Source organism: Pleuronectes platessa, chromosome 23, assembly GCF_947347685.1.
Source record: "Pleuronectes platessa chromosome 23, fPlePla1.1, whole genome shotgun sequence".
In the NCBI taxonomy this organism is placed as follows: Eukaryota; Metazoa; Chordata; class Actinopteri; order Pleuronectiformes; family Pleuronectidae; genus Pleuronectes; species Pleuronectes platessa.
In genome coordinates, this window is record NC_070648.1 from 738,086 (window position 1) to 758,421 (window position 20,336).

The 20,336-nt window shown below is 44.5% G+C and overlaps 3 protein-coding genes and 1 long non-coding RNA gene across 6 annotated transcripts; 3 read left to right on the top strand and 1 right to left on the bottom strand.

Moving 5' to 3' along the window:
* Positions 1 to 266: 266 nt before the first annotated feature.
* Positions 267 to 3,227, top strand: LOC128429876 (myeloid-associated differentiation marker homolog). Of its 2 annotated transcripts, none has more exons than XM_053415731.1 (2): positions 267 to 563; positions 1,690 to 3,227. In XM_053415731.1, the coding sequence occupies exon 2, from the start codon at positions 1,797 to 1,799 to the stop codon at positions 2,646 to 2,648; it is 852 nt and encodes a 283-aa protein (XP_053271706.1). In that variant the 5' UTR covers positions 267 to 563; positions 1,690 to 1,796; the 3' UTR covers positions 2,649 to 3,227. The 2 variants fall into 2 exon arrangements, with proteins under 2 accessions (XP_053271706.1, XP_053271707.1); XM_053415732.1 differs by lacking the exon at positions 267 to 563 and adding an exon at positions 570 to 883.
* Positions 3,228 to 3,362: 135 nt separating this feature from the next.
* LOC128429869 (uncharacterized) lies at positions 3,363 to 10,294 on the top strand. Its single transcript, XM_053415720.1, has 6 exons — positions 3,363 to 4,287; positions 5,346 to 7,057; positions 7,156 to 7,398; positions 7,503 to 7,727; positions 7,971 to 8,013; positions 8,482 to 10,294. The coding sequence occupies exons 1-6, from the start codon at positions 4,110 to 4,112 to the stop codon at positions 9,543 to 9,545; spliced, it is 3,465 nt and encodes a 1,154-aa protein (XP_053271695.1). The 5' UTR covers positions 3,363 to 4,109; the 3' UTR covers positions 9,546 to 10,294.
* Positions 10,295 to 10,441: 147 nt separating this feature from the next.
* ltb4r2a (leukotriene B4 receptor 2a) lies at positions 10,442 to 20,336 on the top strand. 2 transcript variants are annotated; one of them, XM_053415728.1, is made up of 5 exons: positions 10,442 to 11,309; positions 16,357 to 16,911; positions 17,633 to 17,833; positions 17,995 to 18,035; positions 18,617 to 20,336. In XM_053415728.1, the coding sequence occupies exons 2-5, from the start codon at positions 16,366 to 16,368 to the stop codon at positions 18,918 to 18,920; spliced, it is 1,092 nt and encodes a 363-aa protein (XP_053271703.1). In that variant the 5' UTR covers positions 10,442 to 11,309; positions 16,357 to 16,365; the 3' UTR covers positions 18,921 to 20,336. The 2 variants fall into 2 exon arrangements, with proteins under 2 accessions (XP_053271703.1, XP_053271702.1); XM_053415727.1 differs by lacking the exon at positions 10,442 to 11,309 and adding an exon at positions 12,838 to 13,002.
* LOC128429882 (uncharacterized) lies at positions 16,419 to 19,178 on the bottom strand. Its single transcript, XR_008333917.1, has 2 exons — positions 17,615 to 19,178; positions 16,419 to 16,974 (listed from the first exon to the last, which is right to left on the bottom strand). It is a non-coding gene; the product is annotated as an uncharacterized LOC128429882 (long non-coding RNA).

Sequence of the window (20,336 nt, forward strand, 5' to 3'; positions counted from 1 at the left end):
GTTGTCAACATACACATAATTAGCTGTGGTGCATTACAAGCATATGAAGTACAAAAATATATATAGAGCAAGCAAATTAATAAACAAGTACTCGATTATAAACCTACACAATAAGAATGTGACCCCAAAAAAATATGGAAATATGTGCAATATTCAACACTGCTTTATTGGTAAATAATAGTTTAGGGAAGTTGAAGGTTCGTGTTTACTTTAATATGAACCCTCAGCCCCATCAGAACATGTGAACATCTGGCTCTGCAGCAGACAAACATCTGGAAGAGAGTGAGTCCCTGCTGGAGCCCGGTGGGAGCTGCACGCGTGATGGTCCTCCATGCAACATGGCTGTGGTGGGACTGGGTGGACTGGGTGGAGGCTCATCGGAGAAGGTTCCTGCTCTTTACCAAATAAGGCTCAGTGCGGGGCGGGGGACACGCTGCTGGGAGGAGGAGGAGGAAGATGATGATGAGGAGGAGGAGGATGATGATGATGAGCCGCAGAGTGCGCACAGACCTTCAGCAACTTTAATCTTGTTTTAAAAACCCACCAAAGGAAACATCATCACGGTAAGACCTTCTCACCGGAGCGTGTCTCTCTCAGGGCGGCGGGGCAGGAGGAAGCAGCTCGAGGCTATTCCTGGAGTGTGTGATCACAATGGCTCAGCGGCCGGGGCGCGGTATGTCCGCTATTTGGAGCGTACCACTGTGTGCATCAGGTTTACTGGGTTCGATCCTCTGAACATCCGCGTAACGGTCTCTGAGCCTCATGTGGTCTCACGGTGCGGCTGTGTGCAGACCTGGTTCTGGTTCAACAGGAAGAGAACCAGGAAGGATTTCAAGAAGTTTCAGTACTCGGTGTAAACGGAGCTTTCTACAGTAGTTCTCAGGTTGGTTCATATATATATTAAAAGGCAGCGGTTAGGTATGGATGTAATGAATGCTAACAAACTATTTAAAGGAGTAAAAACGCAAACCAAAGAGTGGTTTCCTGTCAGCCAGAGGGGCAGATACAGGGGCGGATCCAAGGGGGGAACCGGCCCCACTGATATCTGATTGGCCCCCTGTCCTGTTAGCAGTGTGTTTCTTTTAATAAATTAGTCACCACAGCTGCTTTCTGACATGCACTGAACTGCAGATGATCTCCGGACATTGTGGCTGTATGTGAGAACCCATGTGTCCGAGGGGGAGGCTCCTCAAGAGAGACTCGATGGCTGTGTCGGGGCCCCCCCCTCTGAGTCCCCCTTTGTGATGAAGTGCTGGTTTTCCTGCGGAGCCATTAGCTCCTCAGAGCTGCTTCCTGCGTTCGTTACACAAAACAGGAAGTGGCATCGGGGTTAGTGGCTAATGAAATTAGTTGTGTGTTTGTACAGAACGTCCTACACAACCAGCACTACACAGGTCACAGCTTGAACGACCAAGATTCATCACACAACTTTAGTGTGAGTCTCAACATGTCAGGGGTGGAAATAAAAATAAAGATATTCAAATCTGCAGCTGCCTGATGTTCCAGGTTCTCAGCTTCGAGGCCTAAACTGACCTGTTGATGATATCTAGTGGTGAGCTGCAGCCTCGCCCTCCCTCCCATTCCAAGAAGAGAAACTACTAAATAAATACTGAAATACTAAATACTCATTTCAAAACCCTGCATCTGTTTCATCTGCTGCTCTCTGCTTTTTTTGGTCTTTTTTTGCAGGTCATGTGACGAGCAGCCAACACAGGATCCCACGCTCAGTTTTCAATCCTCATCTTTGACCCCCGCTGGACGACAGAAGCCTCTTTGAACTCTGAACATATCCCAACATGCCTCTGATCGTGTTTCCCACCTCCCAGCTGCTGTGGGTGCGCGTGGCCGCCCTGTTATTCACCTGCGTGGCTTTCAGTGCCGCGGCGCACGCCGGCTCGCTGCCGCACGGAGGCATGGCTGACTGGTGCATCTTCTGCTGGGCGTTCAGCTTCTCGTGCACCCTGCTGGTGCTGCTGGTGCACCAGTTTGGCCTCCAGTCGAGAATCCCAGTCTCCTGGTCCAACTTCCCCATCACTATAGCCTGCTACGCCGCCCTCCTTTGCCTCTCAGCCTCTGTCATCTTCCCACTCTTCTTCCTCAGGGACCAGCCGGGGCGCAGCGAGGCCCGTGACCATCGCATCGTGTCCACCGTCTTCTCCTGCCTGGCAGCGGTGGCCTACATGGGGGAGGTGAGCTTAACTAAAGCGAGGCCGGGGGAGACGGCGGGTTACATGGCCACGGCTCCGGGCTTGCTGAAGGTGTTCCAGACCTTCGTGGCCTGTATTATCTTCATTCTCGTCAGCGACCCCGTGTCCTATGACCAGCATCCGGCTCTCAAGTGGTGCATGGCCGTGTACTGCATCTGCTTCATCCTCTCCATGGCTGTGGTGGTGCTGTGCGTGGGCGAGTGCACCGGCTGTCTCCCCATCCCCTTCTCCAAGTTCCTGTCGGCGTACGGGCTCCTGGCGGTTGTCATGTACTTGACGGCCACCATCATCTGGCCCGTGTTCCAGTTCGACAAACGCTACCAGGTCAGGAGCAGCGCCTCCTCAAAGCTGATCGCCTCGTCTGTGCTCACGGGCCTCAACTTCCTGCTTTACCTCGCTGACCTGGCCTACACCGCCAGACTAGTGTTTGTGAGCGCCTGAGAGGAAGACGTTAAGGACACACACACACACACACACACACACACACACACACACACACACACACACACACACACACACACACACACACACACTTACTGATAACTGATGTGGACTCATACTATTTTCTGCCTTATTCTGCTGAGACGAGGAAATCCCAATAACTCAAAAGCTCACTTACAAAATGTGTGAATGTACGTGTGCACAGTGCATGTTTGCGTATTTCCAGATATCTGCAAAGATGATATTTAACCTCTAATGTGACTCTTGCTCAGTGTGCAACACAAGTATAAGATGACAGATCTGAGATCAGATCTGCTGTATTTTATATGATGTGTGACACGGGAGGATGAAGTCAGAAACACTGGAGAACACAGAAGAACAAAAGAACACTGTCAAATATTTGCATTGACAGAAATGCCCTCAGGCACTGTTTGCTTTCTGAAGTGGAAGCCTCTTGTGCCAAACCCCCCCGAGCTGAATATCCTTTTTCTGATCTTCTGTTCATGACAGTAAAATGTTTCAGTATTAAACTGTGTGAAAGTTTGTGATTTGATTAAAGAATTTAGTTAAACAGATAAATATTTAGTGTTGTTGTGGTTCAGAGAAGTATTTCAGGAGTGGATCTGGCTCCGGGGAATTTTCCATGACGCAAAGAACATATTTGAATCAAAGTGATAGAGGGAATACAGATGTAAACTCACAGTGCAGGTTAGCAGGTGTCTTTGGTTCTTTACCAACGTTAACATTGAATTAATAGTATTATCATTATAGACTTTAAAAGCTGCTTCGAAACGAAGCCGAGTTCTGAAGGGTCGACGGTTCCTGAAAGAAAAGAATTAACAAGGTTCAGAAATGTAAACGGGAGTTGAGAAGAGGTGTAATATTAAAATAATAACGTAGAGTTTTGAGGCTAAGAAGGAGGAATAATGAATACAATAAGCATCTTGCTGGACTTGTTCTGAGAGGATGAATCCATCAGGCACTGATGAGAGAAACTGCTCCACCCAGACTAGTTAACTTTTTGTTCTTAGAAGGTTTCTCATAAAGTTCCACACACTCAAAGGAATTCCACCAACTTTGCAATTTGTCCAAAATATAATTCAATAGAAATCCCTTTTTAAAATAATATTTTAAAAGAGAAAAATCTTTCTTTTCCGGGTCAGTTTTGTTTTGTTTTATAGTTGTATCCTCTTGAGACGTACCTATGTCAGATAGTGTTACACAAACAAAGCTTGTTATATATATGATATATTTCTTTGAGACGTGTCAGAATAACTCGACATGATCCCCGACAGGGTTAACATATCCTTCTGCCCAAAAGCATGGCAACCCATATTTGGCCCTCCCTCCTCCTAGTGGATCGTTTCCGCCAGAGACGCGCAGACAGTCCACTGGTCAGTCGAGGTCCGGCGCTCCTCCAGGCTGAACCAGTGCGCGTGCACCTCTTCCCACAGGAGGACGATGGGGGACGTGCCCCAGTATCCAGTTTTCTTTGAGTGCCCCAGTCAGCTGCTCCAGCATCAGTGGAGGGCGATAGAAAGGTACTTCTCTCTGCGCCGCAGGTCAGGAGGAGCTGCCCTCGGACCGCTGACCCGCGTGCGCGATGAGGTCTTCAGGGTCGCGTTCACCAGTCAAACAGGTTTGTCACCACACGCGCACATCACTGAATAACTTACTGTTAGTGTTGTTTAATAAGTGGAGCCTCTTGTCACGTGCGTAAAAACGATTTGAAGCTTAGATTCAGTTTGATCAGAGCGTCAAGAACCAAAGAGGTTCCTGACTGTGGAAGTGTTCATAACAGATATGATGTGATATTAACTCTGTCCTGGTTACTGGGAAATGTGTTCACTTGAAACCACCAAAACACTTTCACTTTCGTCGGTGACGCGCACTGGGCTGAGTTTGTTGACTTTTACGCACGAGCATTTGTTTTAAAGTAGAAGAACAAACAAGTCACTGCGGTTTGATTCCCTCGTGACTGGACCGCACCCGGTGAAAATCAGTAACACTACATAACAGCTGGTTGCATGGAAACCCACAAGGTGTGTGTCAATGAGCCATGTCGAGATACGAGTGTTGAGTTGACTGAGAAATAAACTTATATATATATATATATATATATATATATATATATATATATATAGTTCTGTCCCCATATAGGAGTGTAGAGCTTTTAGAAATGAGAGTCCCAAGGCTCTGGAACACCCTGTCCAAGCAAATACAGCAGACTGAAGTACTAGATTCATTATTATTGTAATGTTGTCATGCTGAAATCTGTTTCCAGTGTTTCACTTATGTGGCTGTGCTTTGAAAATAGAGAAATTATTATAAGTACTTCATAAGAGGAGGAAAGACAACTGGTGAAACAGGAGGTGAATCCCCTGCTGGTCTACAACAGATGAGTAACACCTTTATTCACAAAGCACAGTTACAAAGTGCTTTACAAAGACAAAAGGATAAATGCAATTCAAACAGTTTAGATGTTAAATAGAAGAAAAATGTATATATAATGAATAGAACCATATAAAACTAGATTAGCACTGCATATCAACCCATGAAACCCCTCAGGAGATCTGGACTGTTTTGTACCTTAATTTGAAGACGTTAACTTAGTTTCACATGTGTTTGGATTTCTTTCTGGATTTGTCTTTGCGCTCTAGAGTTCTTTGTTGGTTCTAATCTTCTTTCCCTTCTTAGATCAGCAACGTGTCCTGCAGAGATCTGAGCACGTGGTGGCGGTTGGAAATGAGACTCTGGTGCTCGTGGTTCGAGGAAGCCTGGAATCCTCCAGTCCTCCCATTGCAGCCTCCAATCCTCCCATCGTGAACTCCAGTCCTCCCATTGCAGCCTCCAGTCCTCCCATTGCAGCCTCCAGTCCTCCCATTGCAGCCGCAGTGGAGGTTCAAGGTCGATCTGGTGAGAAGCAAACCAGCATCCGTCGACTGGGTGACGCTAAACTCCGCCTCCTCTGGAGAGAGATTGAGGAGGGCTTGGGAAAACGTTTTCCTGGAGTTCAGGTCACACGGAGAGATGCAGGTCAGGTAGCTCTAGAAGGTTCTTTGAAGGATGTTGTTGAGGCTGGAGAGTGGATCTCTGGTAAAGAGAACCTGGTGGTAGAAAGGAGAGTTTCTAACATGAGCCCACATCTTCTGGCCTTCATAAGGAAGGCTTATGGAGGTCCAGGGGCGCTGAAGGACTTCCTAGGGGTTGGTGACGAGGTGGAAATAGAGTTACGTGACATAGAGCTTTGTTTCTTCTCCCTCTCACCTGATCAACTGGACAACGCAGCAAATAAAATGCAAGATAAGTTCAAAGAACTCAAGATTGACCTTCCTCATAGCTCGGCTGTTCCATCTCAACTTCGGGAAAAGCTCAAGTCCAAAACCTCTAAGATGAACCAGGGGCAGCTAAGGGCTCAGGCAGTGTTTTATGCAGACAGCACAGTGTGCCTACTAGGTCACACCAAAGAAGTTGAGGAGTTGAATGAGTATGTCATTCAATATATTTTGCAAAACGGAATAAGTCTCCCTTTCCCAGAGTTAGCACACGAGTTACAGGACTTTCTGCAGCTGCCTGGTTTTGACCTTTCAGACGTTTCCTTCCATCCTCTAACGCTTTCCTCTGGGTGCGTGCTGGCGCTGGAAGGTCCAAACAGCAAAGTGACTCAGGTCAGGAACCTGTTGGGTCCATTTCTCGACTCCCTTGTTCAGGACACCACTGACCTGATGGTATCTTTGAATTTGAGACAAGGAAACCAAACAGTGTCCAGCTCTAGCCTCCAGGTGCTGGTGTGTCAGGGGGACCTCAGCAAACAGGACGCTGATGTCCTGGTTGACGCTGCCCGTGAACATCTGGAGAACTCTTGTGATGTTGCTGCTGCGATGGGTAAAACAGGTGGTCCTGAGGTACAAAGAGAGCGAGACATCTTAGTGAAGCAGGCTTGGAAAGTCCCTACAGGAGACGTGGAGGCGACCACAGGGGGGAACCCACATTTTGCAGGTGGCAGAGAAAGGTCCTTGCTGGAAAGAACTGTCCAGTTCACTCTGAATGTGGCAGAGAGCATGGAGCTCAGGTCTGTAGCCATGCCCTGTATCAGCTCGGGTCTGTTTGGGGTTCCTGTGAACGTGTGCTCTGAGGCCATCGTGACGGCTGTGAGAGAGTTCTGCACTCAGGGAGGTAGAAGTCTGAGAACAGTCATCCTCATAGATAACAGAACCGAGGTGGTGAGGGCCTTGCAGGAAGCATGTGACAGGCTCTTCCCAGGGAGAAGTACCGGAAACAGTCCACCTCGTGATGTGAGGTTCCAGACGGACGCTGCAGGAGGAGACACGACAAGAGGAGCCACTGCTGGAGCTCCTGGAGACAATGTCCATGTGGAGATTGTTCAGGGAACCATCGAGACCCAGCAGGTGAGAACCTTTATAAATTGTTAAAGACTTATACTGCTGCTGTCTGTGGCTGGCTTGTGAGAGGATGAGGAACCTTTCATCTTCTGCCTCCCTTGTAGGTGGATGCCCTGGTGTCTCCTATGGTTGGACACGATCCTCTCTCTACACTTGTTGGTAACATTTTGTCCAACATAGTCGGATCCCAGTCTGATTTGATTCCTCGGTTTATAAATGGATCAGGAGAGGAATCAATGCCCGGCGATGCGGTTCTGGTGGAAGGTGTCACTGGACTTCCATCTAAAGCAATCTTCTTCCTCAACCTGGTTCCCTGGGATGATGACGAGGATGGAACTGCAGTCCAGGTGAAGCAGTGGGTTTCATTAGTGTCTCAGTGTGAGCTCACTCAGTTTTCCACTTTCTTCACCATACTGCAGTTCCTGCTTCACTGAATTCTGACCCCTTGCAGGTTCTGAGACTGGGCATCAGCAGCATCCTGACTTCCTGTGAGAACAGGGGGTTTGGATCTGTGGCTCTCCCGGTGCTCGGGGCGGGTGCTGCCTTGCGTTTTCCTCACAGCGTGATTGCCAGGGTTCTACTGGAGGAGGTCCTTGGATTTAAACAGAACCGAGCCAGTAGAACGCCGCTCCTGGTCCGAATCACCATCCACCCCTCGGACACGCAGGCTCCTGAGGTATAAGGGAAATGCATTAACACTTCATAAGATATAAAATATAAGAACCAGCAGAAATGTCTTTTCCAAATGTGGATTTCTTTTATGTCAAATTCACACAGAAACTATTTTACATTATATAAACATGTCTCAGGCTTAATAGTAGAAATTGTAAATTTAATTTTGAAACCACCAAGCTCTAAACATCAGCTAATCTTTTCAGCATCAGATATGAACAGTAAACGTAGTTCCTTGTTTCCGCAGGTCTTCAAAGGATTCATAGAGGATATTCATCAACCAGACCAAGGTGAGTAGAGACCAGGACCTCCAGCCCCTGGTAACTAAAGGCAGCATTAATGAAAGAGATAGAAAAGTCACAGATTGCAGAAATAATGTCATAATATTACAAGAAGAAAGTCCCAAGTACAAGAAGAATAAAAGTCACAGTATTATGAGAATAAAGAAGAATATATATATTTTTAAGAAATAACCAACACAGAGAACATGTGTTTGCCAGAGTTTGACTTTACTGTTGAATATCATGACTTTATCGTCTAAATCGAATACTCCCTTAAAATTTGTCACTGTGCTGTAGACGAATAATATCTTTTCAAAATATCTGTCTTCATTGTTTCTTTTATTTTCATAAAAGTGTAATTATCCATATAACAGATTAGAGTTAGTTAGTTATTTTTTACTATCACTTAGGACTCCTGAAGACAAGAAAGTGAATACTTCTACTATAGATATTGTCGTTGTCACTCTTCTCCTCCAGCGACGGGTCCGATGAGGATCGTCTTGCTGGGAAAAACTGGATCTGGGAAAAGCGCCCTGGCTAACAGCCTGTTAGGAGCCGAGGAGTTGTTCAGAACAAGCTCCTCCTCCAGCTCGGGAACAAGTCAATGTCAAGCGGAGACCGGAGCAGTTCATGGAAGGAGCATCACTCTGATCGACACTCCTGGTTTGTTTGATACAGACCGGTCTGAGGAGGACCTGAGACCTGAGGTAACCAGGTGTATGGTGGAGCTGGCCCCGGGGCCTCATGCTTTCCTCATTGTGCTTAAAGTGGAAAGATTCACTGAGCACGAACAGGCCACCATCATGAAAATACTTCAATATTTCTCTGACGATGCTCTGAAATATGCTGTAATCGTGTTCACTCACGGTAAGCAGCTTGAGGAGGGGCAGCGCATTCAGGAGTTTGTCGGTCAGAACAGGAATCTGAGTGATCTGGTGGAGATGTGCGGGGGCCGGTGCCACGTCTTCGATAACATAGCCTGGAACAACAACCAGAAGAATGACTACAGGAGCAACCAGTTCCAGGCAGAAGAGCTTCTGACCACAATAGACAAGATGGTGAGGGAAAATAAAGGGGGCTGCTACACCAATAAAACACTGCAAGGAGTGAGTGAGGAGATAAAGATGGAGGAGCAGCGTCTACAGCTGTCGTCAGTCAACACATCGCAGGACGTGATCCGACAGAGGGCGAAAACCAATGTGCTTAAACGGCTTCTGATCAAACTCACAGGAACCGTAACAGGAGTGCTGTTAGGAGCTTTATGTGGTGCAGCATTCATGATTGGAGTAGATATCACATCTATAAAGGACTGTTCAGAATTACATAAACTAATTCCAGCTAAGAAAGTCATAGCAGCAGTAGGAGGTCAAGTCCTGGGGCTCAGTACTGCAGCTGTGATGTCACTAGGAGGAGCAGCAGGAGCAGCAGCAGGAGGAGCTGTTGCATACGAGGCAGTGAAGGGAGCTAATTCTCCACAGGAGGCAGCTGTGATGGCATTTCACGCCGTCTATGACAAAGGCAAAGATTTAAAATTGAAATAACTGATTTCTCGGCCACTAGGTGGCAGTGAGTGGAAAAACCTGGACACCTTTTCAAATCACATATAGTGTTTATTCCACATTCACTCTTCTCTTGGCTTGGTTTAGTTTTTGATTCCAAAGTTTACGTTGGAGAAAAATCTCTTTAGCTGCTAAATGTTAACTTTCTATTCTTTGTTCTTTAAGAAGAAGTAAATGCTCTTCAACATCCGTCAGCTCCAACTCGATCCACTCGCTAACACTCGCCCTCGCTCTGAAGTAAACAGATGCCAGAGAAGATGTTAATAAACGAACCAGAAACCGGAGGACGATTCCCCCGATGGCTACTGAGCCGATACAGAGGCAATAAAGATATTCTATCTAACTGGAATTATCTGATTATCATGTAATGCAATCGTTTTAATAAGTATTTTCACTTCAAGTTGTTTTGATGATTAACTGAACTTTTATGCTCTTCATTCTTTATATTAAAGTGATTGATAAAAAATCACTTTTCCAAAACTTGAAGGGTCAGATTCAAGTGTTTATCCGTCCATTGTTTTAAGGGTTTTGTTCTTCAGGGTTTTGGTGTAAGCGTGTTTAAAGTGCACTTACACGCTCTGGCTGACAGGGGGCTCCCTACAGCAGGAACGATGCTTTGTTAAATCAGAGGCGCTGTCAGTGCCAGACCATCGGATGTGTATCTGTCAACATGAAAGCGGAGCTGATGAATGCACTAATAAGAACTAATAAAGTTACAATCTCCTGTCTTATTCCGTATTTTTCCATTTATTTGGCAAATGTTTGTGTTTCAGACTTCATAATAATGATAATAATACTTTAAACTTTGCTTAAAGAGACTTTAGACAAGTTTAAAAAATAGAAAAGCAAGAAATATAGAATTAACATAATGACACATCAAAATATTAAATATGCATCATAATCACACAGTAAAATATATTATAATTAACATCATATTCACACTAAAATATAAAATTACAATACATGCTCTACACTGAGTAACACAGGCTTTCTTTCCCAGATTTGAAATTCAGAACCTCTGACTTTTAAATAATAGATACAGGCATTGTAAAAATAATTATCAACTTTATTTCTTAATTTCTTGACAAAGTTACATGAAGATTAAGACAATAGAATGAAGGTAACAGTGTTTTAAGAAGGGATTTGAATCCTTAGTAATAAATAAAGCCTGATCTGAACACAGCATTCATGTGGTGTCGAAATAATCAGAAAAATTTGTTGCTGACGTCATCACTTATAAACCGATTAATATGATTTTAAAATCAGCTCTTACAGAAGCTTCGTTGTGTAAAAAATAAATCAAAACAAAAACAAAATGAAGCTAAAGCATCAAGTATTGACACGTTTTCATGAATCCTGGCAGCTGCATGTTATTCATCGTCGGATTCTCCCTCACCAGGGCTAGTGAAGTTATCCTGCTGTGTAAAACTGGTTTCAGTCAGGGGACTCCTCCCACTGATCCAACTGGTTCCTCCCGCTCACCTCGATGAAACCCAGCAACGCTCCTGTCCCTCTGAGACGCTCATCAGGGAACTGCTGACGAGCTGCAGCAGCACCAAGGTGGAGTGAACCATGTGTGGCTCTGCTGCCAGGAGCCAGTTACCATCCAATCATAATGAGGAGAGAGTTAAGTTAGTGCTGAGGCTGCAGCGAGGACTGCTGGGACCATAAGGAGGAGACTGGAGAGGACGGCTGCTCCAGCTGTGGCTGCTCTGTGGCTCCAGTCTCCATCAACAGACTCTGCAGGTGAATGTGCAGGGACAAGACCGGGGGGGCTCAGGTCCGAGCAGTATCTGTAAATATGTTCTCTGTGTGTGATTTATATATGTATGTCAGTGAAGTGTACAAGCTGCTGGATGATCTGAATTTCCCACGGGATTAATAAAGTATCCATCTATCTATCTATGTATCTATCTATCTATCTATCTATCTATCTATCTATCTATCCATCTATGTATCTATCTATCTATCTATCTATCTATCTATCTATGTATGTATCTATCTATCTATCTATCTATCTATCTATCTATGTATCTATCTATGTATCTATCTATCTATCTATCTATCTATCTATCTATCTATCTATGTATCTATCTATCTATGTATCTATCTATCTATCTATCTATCTATCTATCTATCTATCTATCTATCTATCTATCTATCTATCTATCTATCTATCTATCTATCTATCTATCTATCTATCTATCTATCTATCTATCTATGTATCTATCTATCTATCTATCTATCTATCTATCTATCTATCTATGTATCTATCTATCTATCTATGTATCTATCTATCTATCTATCTATCTGACGTGGTCACAGGTAAATGACCCCTGTGGAGAGAAGAAGAGGTGGAGCACATGAACTGAAATCCATAGAACGGATCTGTCTTCATGTGCAGCGACAGTCGCCCCTACAGAGCACCTCCTCCCTGCAGAGGAGGTGCTCATCACCAGAGCTGCTTCTGCTTGAGTTTGTTGTTTTGGATTCTGACTGATAACTTGCTGACTGAGGCCACAGCCTTTGACTTTGACCTCTGTGGCTCTTCAGGATGCCTGAAGGTGCTTTGGGATCAGTAGAGTATAGAGATGAGCCTAAATGACGTCTGGTAGCACTGGTTGTGTTTTGTGTGGAGAAACGTTCAAGTCCGACTCATGTGGACTCACTGGACTTGAACGTGTAACGGGGAGAGTTGGCCCGCTGTCGTCCCTGGACGCCCAAACACATTGACTTGTGCCTCAAGAGGCTAATTTGTCATGAGATGATCCTTGAAGGGAGATTGTGATTTACCTGCAACTTTAACCTCATCTGATACCTTTGAGATGAACTGGAATCGATGGGTGCTTGTATAATGTCCGCCCTGTGATTCGCTGCATGGCGCTCTGCAGGGTTTCACCCCCCCCCCCCCTTTGGCTAGCCTCATCGTGGCCCTCGAGGGCCGAGCTCTGAAGACAATTGATGGACGAATACCTACAGAGAGGCTTGTCTCGCTCAAGCAGTTTGTGACTCATCCTGATTGGAATGACATTCACATCCTGGTGTAGTTATGGGGGGGGGGGGGGGTGGTCGAGTGGAACTATGTGAGAGTATGACATCATGATGCCCTCTGGATGAAGTAAACCGTGAAGTGGACTCGTCACAGGTGGAACCTTCACTCAACACATGAGGCAACTGACAGGCCGGCTGGGCAGAGGCAGACCAGAGAAGGGCGACACGCCCCCCCCCCCCCCCCCCCCCCCCCCGCTCCCTGCAAATACATGTTACAGCAAGTATGACACATCAATGGAGAGACAAGGAGGGAGAGCGAGAAAGAAAGAGGGAGAGTAACTGGGTGGGTTGAAAATGTGTGTGGGAGAGAGAAATCCAATATAATCAGACTTCTTCTCCAGCTTTTTGTGTCTTCTTTATTCTCCTGGGATTTACGTCTGATGCCCTGGTGAGTGTGTGTCTCATTCATGAGTGTGTGTTGGTTTGTGTGTCAGTGACAACACTGTGTTTGCAGCGGCTGCAAATCACTGCAGTCAATCAGAGCCCTGCTGCTGAAGGGAACCTGTAGTTTAAAGGGTTTTTAGGAGTTTTTGCTTCCGACCTGTTGTTGTGTGTCATTGTGTGTTGAGACATTAATGTTTGGTTCATTTGACGCCTGCGACTTGTTCAGTTTCAGCAACGCGTCAACTTAACCTGTTTCACCATTGTTTATTGTGCGTTGTTCCATTCCTGTGTACCGGGAGGGTTTTTGCAAGTATGTGCATGAGTCACACGATGCACACACACACACACCTTTTCAGTGAAGTTGTGTAATGTGGTCACTTGTGTCGCACGGTCTGTTTGTACAAATTATAATAACAACGCAATAAAATGTGGAGAAAGAGAGGAAACCTGCCAACCACAGGAGAAATGACAACAGAATCCAGATGCGTTCACAAGCTGCAGATTGTTGTTGTGTAGTGTGTCGCCGTTGGGCTGTTGCACAACTTGTCACAGTGTGAGTGGCTGCTGCTGCTCCGAGGCCACTGTCAATGTGGTCGGACCGGCTCTCTGTAAACACTGGCCATGTGGTTACACGTCTTCAGTCTATTCTTCTCCTGAAACCTTGAAAAACTGTTCCTCTCAGCAGTGATTCATCTGAAAGGAGTGTGTGTGTGTGTGTGTGTGTGTGCACCTGAAACTCCGGCCCACGGGAAACACAACACAAGGGACAGCTCTGGGGTTTTCAAGCATAAATCTGTGTATTTCTGAAGGACCTACGTGTCGCTGGCAATGTGCAGTGACATTAGAGAGAGACAATGTTCTCCTGGTCACTGTCCTGCATTGTGAGTCTCATTCATTATATTCTTAACTTCTAATTAAAGCGAGTTGGTCAACTTTGATAGTTTCCAATGTGCCCCATAAGAAATCTGAATGAACCTGACTCACTGTGATCTATTATTTAGGAAACAAGTAGGATGTATGAAGCTGAGGTCTGTGCTTGGAATGAAACGAAAAAGAACAACAAAGGTCAAATAACTTAATTAGTTATAACCTAATGATTATTACCTTATGATTTTTCATAAAATATCACCAGAGTCTAAAGTCCCAAAAGGTCAAATTAAGTCTGTGGAGCTTCCTGTTTATTCTACAACAGTATGTGCACTACAGCTTGGACTGAATTATATAAGCACAGTTCTGCTGCTATAAGAACTCTACTTATATACAGTGAATATCTATATAGGCTTTATGAATAGTATGGAAATGAAACGCCTTCAAAACAACACATGACAGAATAAATATAAATACATACATTAAATAAAAGAAATACAATCTAAAACTAAAACCCCACATGACAGAATAAATATAAATACATACATTAAATAAAAGAAATACAATCTAAAACCAAAACCCCACATGACAGAATAAATATAAATACATACATTAAATAAAAGAAATACAATCTAAAACCAAAACCCCACATGACAGAATAAATATAAATACATACATTAAATAAAAGAAACCACCCATGAGGGAATGAGGCCTCTGTTTGTAGCGATGTCACCTTGGTGACCGCACTCAGTGTTTAATCCTCAATTACAGCAGCTAATAAAAATATTGATGTGGGCGTAAATGATTGAGAGCGGGAGCCGTCTTCAGGGCGTGTCCTCGTACCAGTACTGGAGATATGCTCTGCAGGTGATGACATGTTACTGTTTAAACGTTTTTCCAGTAACTTCAAATAGTTTTAATACACATGTTGTCTGGCAGGAGCCACACGACAATTATCCCTGAACTGCACCAACTGTTGTGTGTCTGTGCAGCTCGGATTTATAAATTCATGTTTCATTGTTTTCTAATAAATCGATTAAACATTAGTTTTAAACAAACGTTACTCAAGCAGGAGAAAACTGTGCCTCTGTTGTGGGACGATTTTCAACTGTGGATGGAAACTTAGTTTGGGTGTAACACAATTAATCTTCAGGGAAAAAGGAATCAACAATATCAAGCTCAATACTTCTCATTATGATCAAGTTATTGTTAGTTTATAGAAGTGGTTATAGGATTTGCAGAATAATGTGAAAAATACAGAATATTAAAGATTTACACTACATCAAAACATGATCCTAATTTGGTTTATTTTTCCGGAAGCATCTCAACAACACTTTGTCACAAATATTATATATTATCACATTTTGTTAGTTTTAGAGTTAAAACATCACATAAATGGGCTGAATTTAATTTAACTGATTCAATTACATTCAAGTTACATGAAGAGTGGAGCTTTAAAAAAATTAAATAAAGATAATGTAGTAACCTAACCAATGTTCTGTAAAGAGAATGTGTTTCATGTAAAATCTCAGGATGCAGAGTAACTGTAGATAAATGTTATGATCATATTTTACGTTGTGTTTCTTGTCTATTTTACGTTGTGTTTATATTTGAGTTCATGTTACGCTGCCTGATCTTATAGCTTCTTTCCTCTAGATCATATTTCTAAATAATCTTTGTCCACTGTTAATCGTTTCAAATAGCTTTTGTGTTTGAATTGTACTATTAATACATGTTATCTGTCGGGCTTGAAGAGGAACAGAGAGAGAAGGATATTGAATCTCTGCTCAAACACCAGCACCATGTCTCCTGCTCTCCGCTCGTGTCTGGTCTCGTCGTTCAGGAATTAAGATCCACCGTTAAAACTTGTTTCACTTGTGCCACACGCCCGAGTATATTCTACACAAATACACACTTGTATTTTCAAACCGGGGCTCGTGCCAAAACGACGGATTCAAGAGCTGAGACATTTTCTTTCATCGGAGTCGCTGAGTAACAAAGTCCTTCTGGGAACTGGGAAGAAATGTTTTCATATTCCTGTTAACTTTCTGTGAAACTGCAAAGGAAACGCTGACTCATATTTATTAAGAGTTTTAAAAAACCCACTTGTGAGCTTCTGTTAGCGTTTTCTCATTTGTCATTTGAAATACCTGAAATCCAATGTATGTAAATCAATCACTCAAACTTGTGTATTAGCCACACATGTGAACAGTAATAAAGCTTATTCAGATAAACCAGATAGGATGAACGTAAAGTCTTCTAACTTCACTCTGCATCATGGACTGTTTATTAAAAACCAGAACACAAACAGTAAGAAAGTGACAGCACGTTGTAGAACTGTTCTCAGGACTGATTCTGAAGAAGCTGTGAAGCATCAACACAGGCAAAGACCACAGAACAGTCCACCAGGCCGGTTTAGAACTGGCACTGCTCTGGTTGAAATAAATGGACCTTTAAACAAAGTCATTCACCAATGTTCTCACTTTGGCAGGTAACAGAAATGGCTCTAAACAACAGTTTGAACAACTCTGGGACCAGCGGCCCACCCGAGAGCATCGTGGGTAGCACTCACCCCACCAACGTGGGCGCCGTCATCCTGAGCCTGGTCTTCCTCTTGGGCTTCCCCGGGAACGTCTTTGTCATCTGGAGCATCCTGGCTCGCGCTCGGAAGCAGTCCATCACCACGCTCCTCATCCTCAACCTGGCCATCGCAGACGGCTCTCTGATGGCCCTCACCCCGTTCTTCATCGTCTACCTGTCTATGAAGAAATGGGTGTTTAAGACAGCGATGTGCAAGATCCTCTTCTACTTGTGTCTGGTCAACATGTACGCCTCCATCTACATCATCATGCTGATGAGCCTCTACCGGCTGGTGGCTATCCTGTGGCCGCTGCGCATCAGCCCGGTCACCGGCCTGAGGACCACCATGCGGGTGCTAGCTGTGATGTGGGTGCTGGTGATGGTCGCCTCGATTCCTGCGATCATCTTCAGAGAGGCCCGTGGAAAGCCGATGGTGTGCGACTCCTTCCACGATAAAAACAGTGATGTGAGTGAAGAAGATCCTCAGAATCCTCTCTTCTGTTCACTGAGGTGGCCCAGTCTCCTAAATCTGTTATTGAATAGTAAAATAATACAGCTTTTCATTCTGCAATAGCATAACAGACGAGTGCGACTCATTACTACTTTACCACATTTAGCTGGTTGCCTTGTTTCTGTATTGCCAACCTTTGGGGAAGTAAAATTACATTTGTGGTTTGTGGTTGGCATTGACCAATCAGAAGTGTTTCAAGGGACTTTGGGGGCCCCAGGTAAAAATGGCAAATCTCTGCTTTGCCTACGCCCCTGTGCCCATGTGCTCAAAACAGTGACCAGTCAAATACAGATGTTTCCCTGAACAGCTGAGCCGTGCAGCTGAGGTCAGAACCTCTGGACAGCTGTGCTAATCAAACTAATGAATTATGAGTTCATTACCTAAGATATAACTTTAGTAATCGGCCAAATAAATAACAGGAAACACAGAAGAGCAGATTCAAAGAAAACTGGACCGGCCTCAGATTGCCACCTGGTGGCTGGCTGTGGTATTTTAGCTTAATTTCTGGACAGTTAAGATAACTAGTGATGCGTCGTCCATGTTTATATGAAGTCACTGGTCTATGGTCACTTTTAACTGAAGGCTTCAGATCGTTGTCTTTTAATTTCACATGATGCAGAATGTCTTAATATTGAAGTGTCTGTCCCTCTGTCCTCACCCTGTCCCCCCTCCACAGACGGTCCTGCAGTACATGCTGGAGCTGGTGTTGGGCTGCTTTATTCCATATGGCGTCATTTTAGTCAGCTACATCTGCATCTTACGCCGAATCCGACAGTCCAAGTTCCGCCGTCGGATTCGCAGTGAGAAGCTCATCCTCGCCATCGTGCTGGTGTTCTGTCTCCTGTGGCTGCCATACCACATCATCAACATGGTGCAAGTACGTCCCTGCGTCGTGCTTCTACATAAAACATGTCTCCGCACGTGAAGAACATTGAGAACATGGAGTCTTGAAATGTATTCTGTTGTCAATGAAGGTTTGACAAGTTGAAAACACAACTTTTAATGTTACTAATCAAACAAATGTTGTGTTTCTCCCAGATCACATCGGCTTTGTGGCCAAAAGGTCAAGTAAGAGACACGTAAGTGATCATACAAACAATTAAAGTTCATTATTTCATAAGTCAAACTGTGTTAGCTTAGCATACTGGACGCAGTTGGAAACCCCTCGAATGATGAGTGTTGTGCAGTCACCTGTAAAGCTCAGTAGTTAATGTCTGTTTTTAAAGTCGTATAAAAGCAACACAGGGCTTCACGGGGAATTGCGTTGAGTCAAATGTGCTATCGTTATCCTAGCTAGCAACTGTGACCTCCTCTCCACAGCACAACGAGCTCTGTGTGAGGGTGCTTGTGGCTGTTGTCCGTCATCAGAAGGTTGGCAGTTCGATTCCGACACAATCCGGATGCCGAAGTGTCCTTGGGTTAGACAGAAATAGTAACTGTCTATTTTACTTGACCAGTGTTGGTGTGTTTCCTGGTAACCTTAGAAAGAGGCAGGCTAGCTAGTTTTGCGAAGTTAAGCTAATCACCTCCTGGCGTAAATGTAGAGAAACAAGAGTGGTCTCAATATTTCCATCAAGTCCTAGCAAGTGAATAAACATACTTTTCCATAATGTTAAAACTATTAAGTACTAAACTCTCTGCTCACTTCTCCACCCACCAGGCTGGATAAAATCTGGAAAATCAGCCGTGCAGTCACCTCCTCCATCGCCTTCATCAGCAGCTCCGTCAACCCGGTGCTCTACTTCTTCGCAGGAAAGTCGTACATCCGTCGGGAGGGGCTGGAGTTCATGGCCCGCTTGTTCGAGGGCACGGGGAACGACTCGTCGAGCAGGAAGAGCCGACAGAACAGCCAGAACAGCCGCGACAAGGAGAGAGATGCGGATGCTGTCATGCTCAAGGACAAAGGCAGAGACTCGTTGACCAACTCCAGCTCTAATGCCAAACCCTTGAAGAATGGCAAGTAGCGGACACAGGGGGAAAAAGACTGGATGATCAAATAATTGAACCCCCCAGGCCTCTAACTCTGTCCTCCGTCCGCTCACAAGAACATGTCATGTTAAACGATAATAAGGGTTCATCTTGCACAGCTGGTTCCTGAAGATCACAAGAAGATGCTTCATCACGTGGATCCACTTCCAGAAGATTCTGTCACAAACTCTGACCGGAATGTGGACCAGCATCCTGCCCCTGATCCAGCATTCTGCCCCTGGACCAGCATCCTGCCCCTGATCCAGCATTCTGCCCCTGGACCAGCATCCTGCCCCTGATCCAGCATCCTGCTCCTGGACCAGCTTGCTGCCGGAGGCCTCCTACAGACTGGTTCACCACCCCCCTCCAAAAGCATCCAAAGACAAGTGCTTCCCTATGGGGGGGCTGAATGTTTCTTATGTTTATCAGTCATTATGAAACGTTTTTTAATGAATCTTTTTCCAAATATTCGTCTACGTACTTTTCTTCTTGCAGTTTTTCACTTGTACTAAAGCGTCTCAACGAACTGTGAAGCAGTGAAGACTGAGAGTTTGAGCCGTGTGAGGTTCAGAGTTCAGGTTTGAGGCAGGAACTTGATTTTGTCTCTACAATATTCATGTGTATGTGTTGAGAGATTCTACCACATGTCTTATGTCTGTACGACTGAGCAAATGAGTTTTTGGTCACTTTTGATTTAGTGGATAATGCTGTAAACACGTCGTTAACATTTTTATTACGTAAAATGATGCTAGCAGACGGTTGCATTACTGTTTTGCATGTGATCAGGAGTCCTGCACATGTTCACCCTCCTTTGAGCTTGTTTTGGTCTCGACCAGCTCTCCAGCTGCTGAATGACTTGATGTAAAGATGGACAACACGACTGCTCCAAAAACTGAAGCCATCTTGATTGCTCCCCGGAGCCAAGCTGCATTGTTAGTCGTGAGTCCAGCCTCCACCATGTTAGTGGATGGGACAAGGACCAAAGTAAAAAGATCCAAGTTCAAGTTCAATATTTTTGATCTTAAAAGATAATTTTCGGTAGCTCACGGCACATTTACGTTCAAGAAGTCATTTTCATTATTAGTCAGACGTGTATAGCTTCATGGTGTCGGATGGTAGCGTTTGAATCCCGGATCATTTGACATCATGTCTGAATCGATGGGGGAAGTGGAGACATGCATGAGTTCTGTTTTCTGCTGGAAACAGCTTCCTCATGTGACCAGAAACTGTTCAGTTGAGAGTGAAGCAATTACTGGGTTGTAAAATGTAAACAGCGTTTGATTGCACTAATTGAAACTGCAGACTTTGTTCATTGTGAAAATATAGTTGTGTTAATGCTCCCCTCTGAGCATGCAATGGAACGATTACATAGAGAAAACAGCATCGAATAAAAATCTTTTCCATAAACTTCA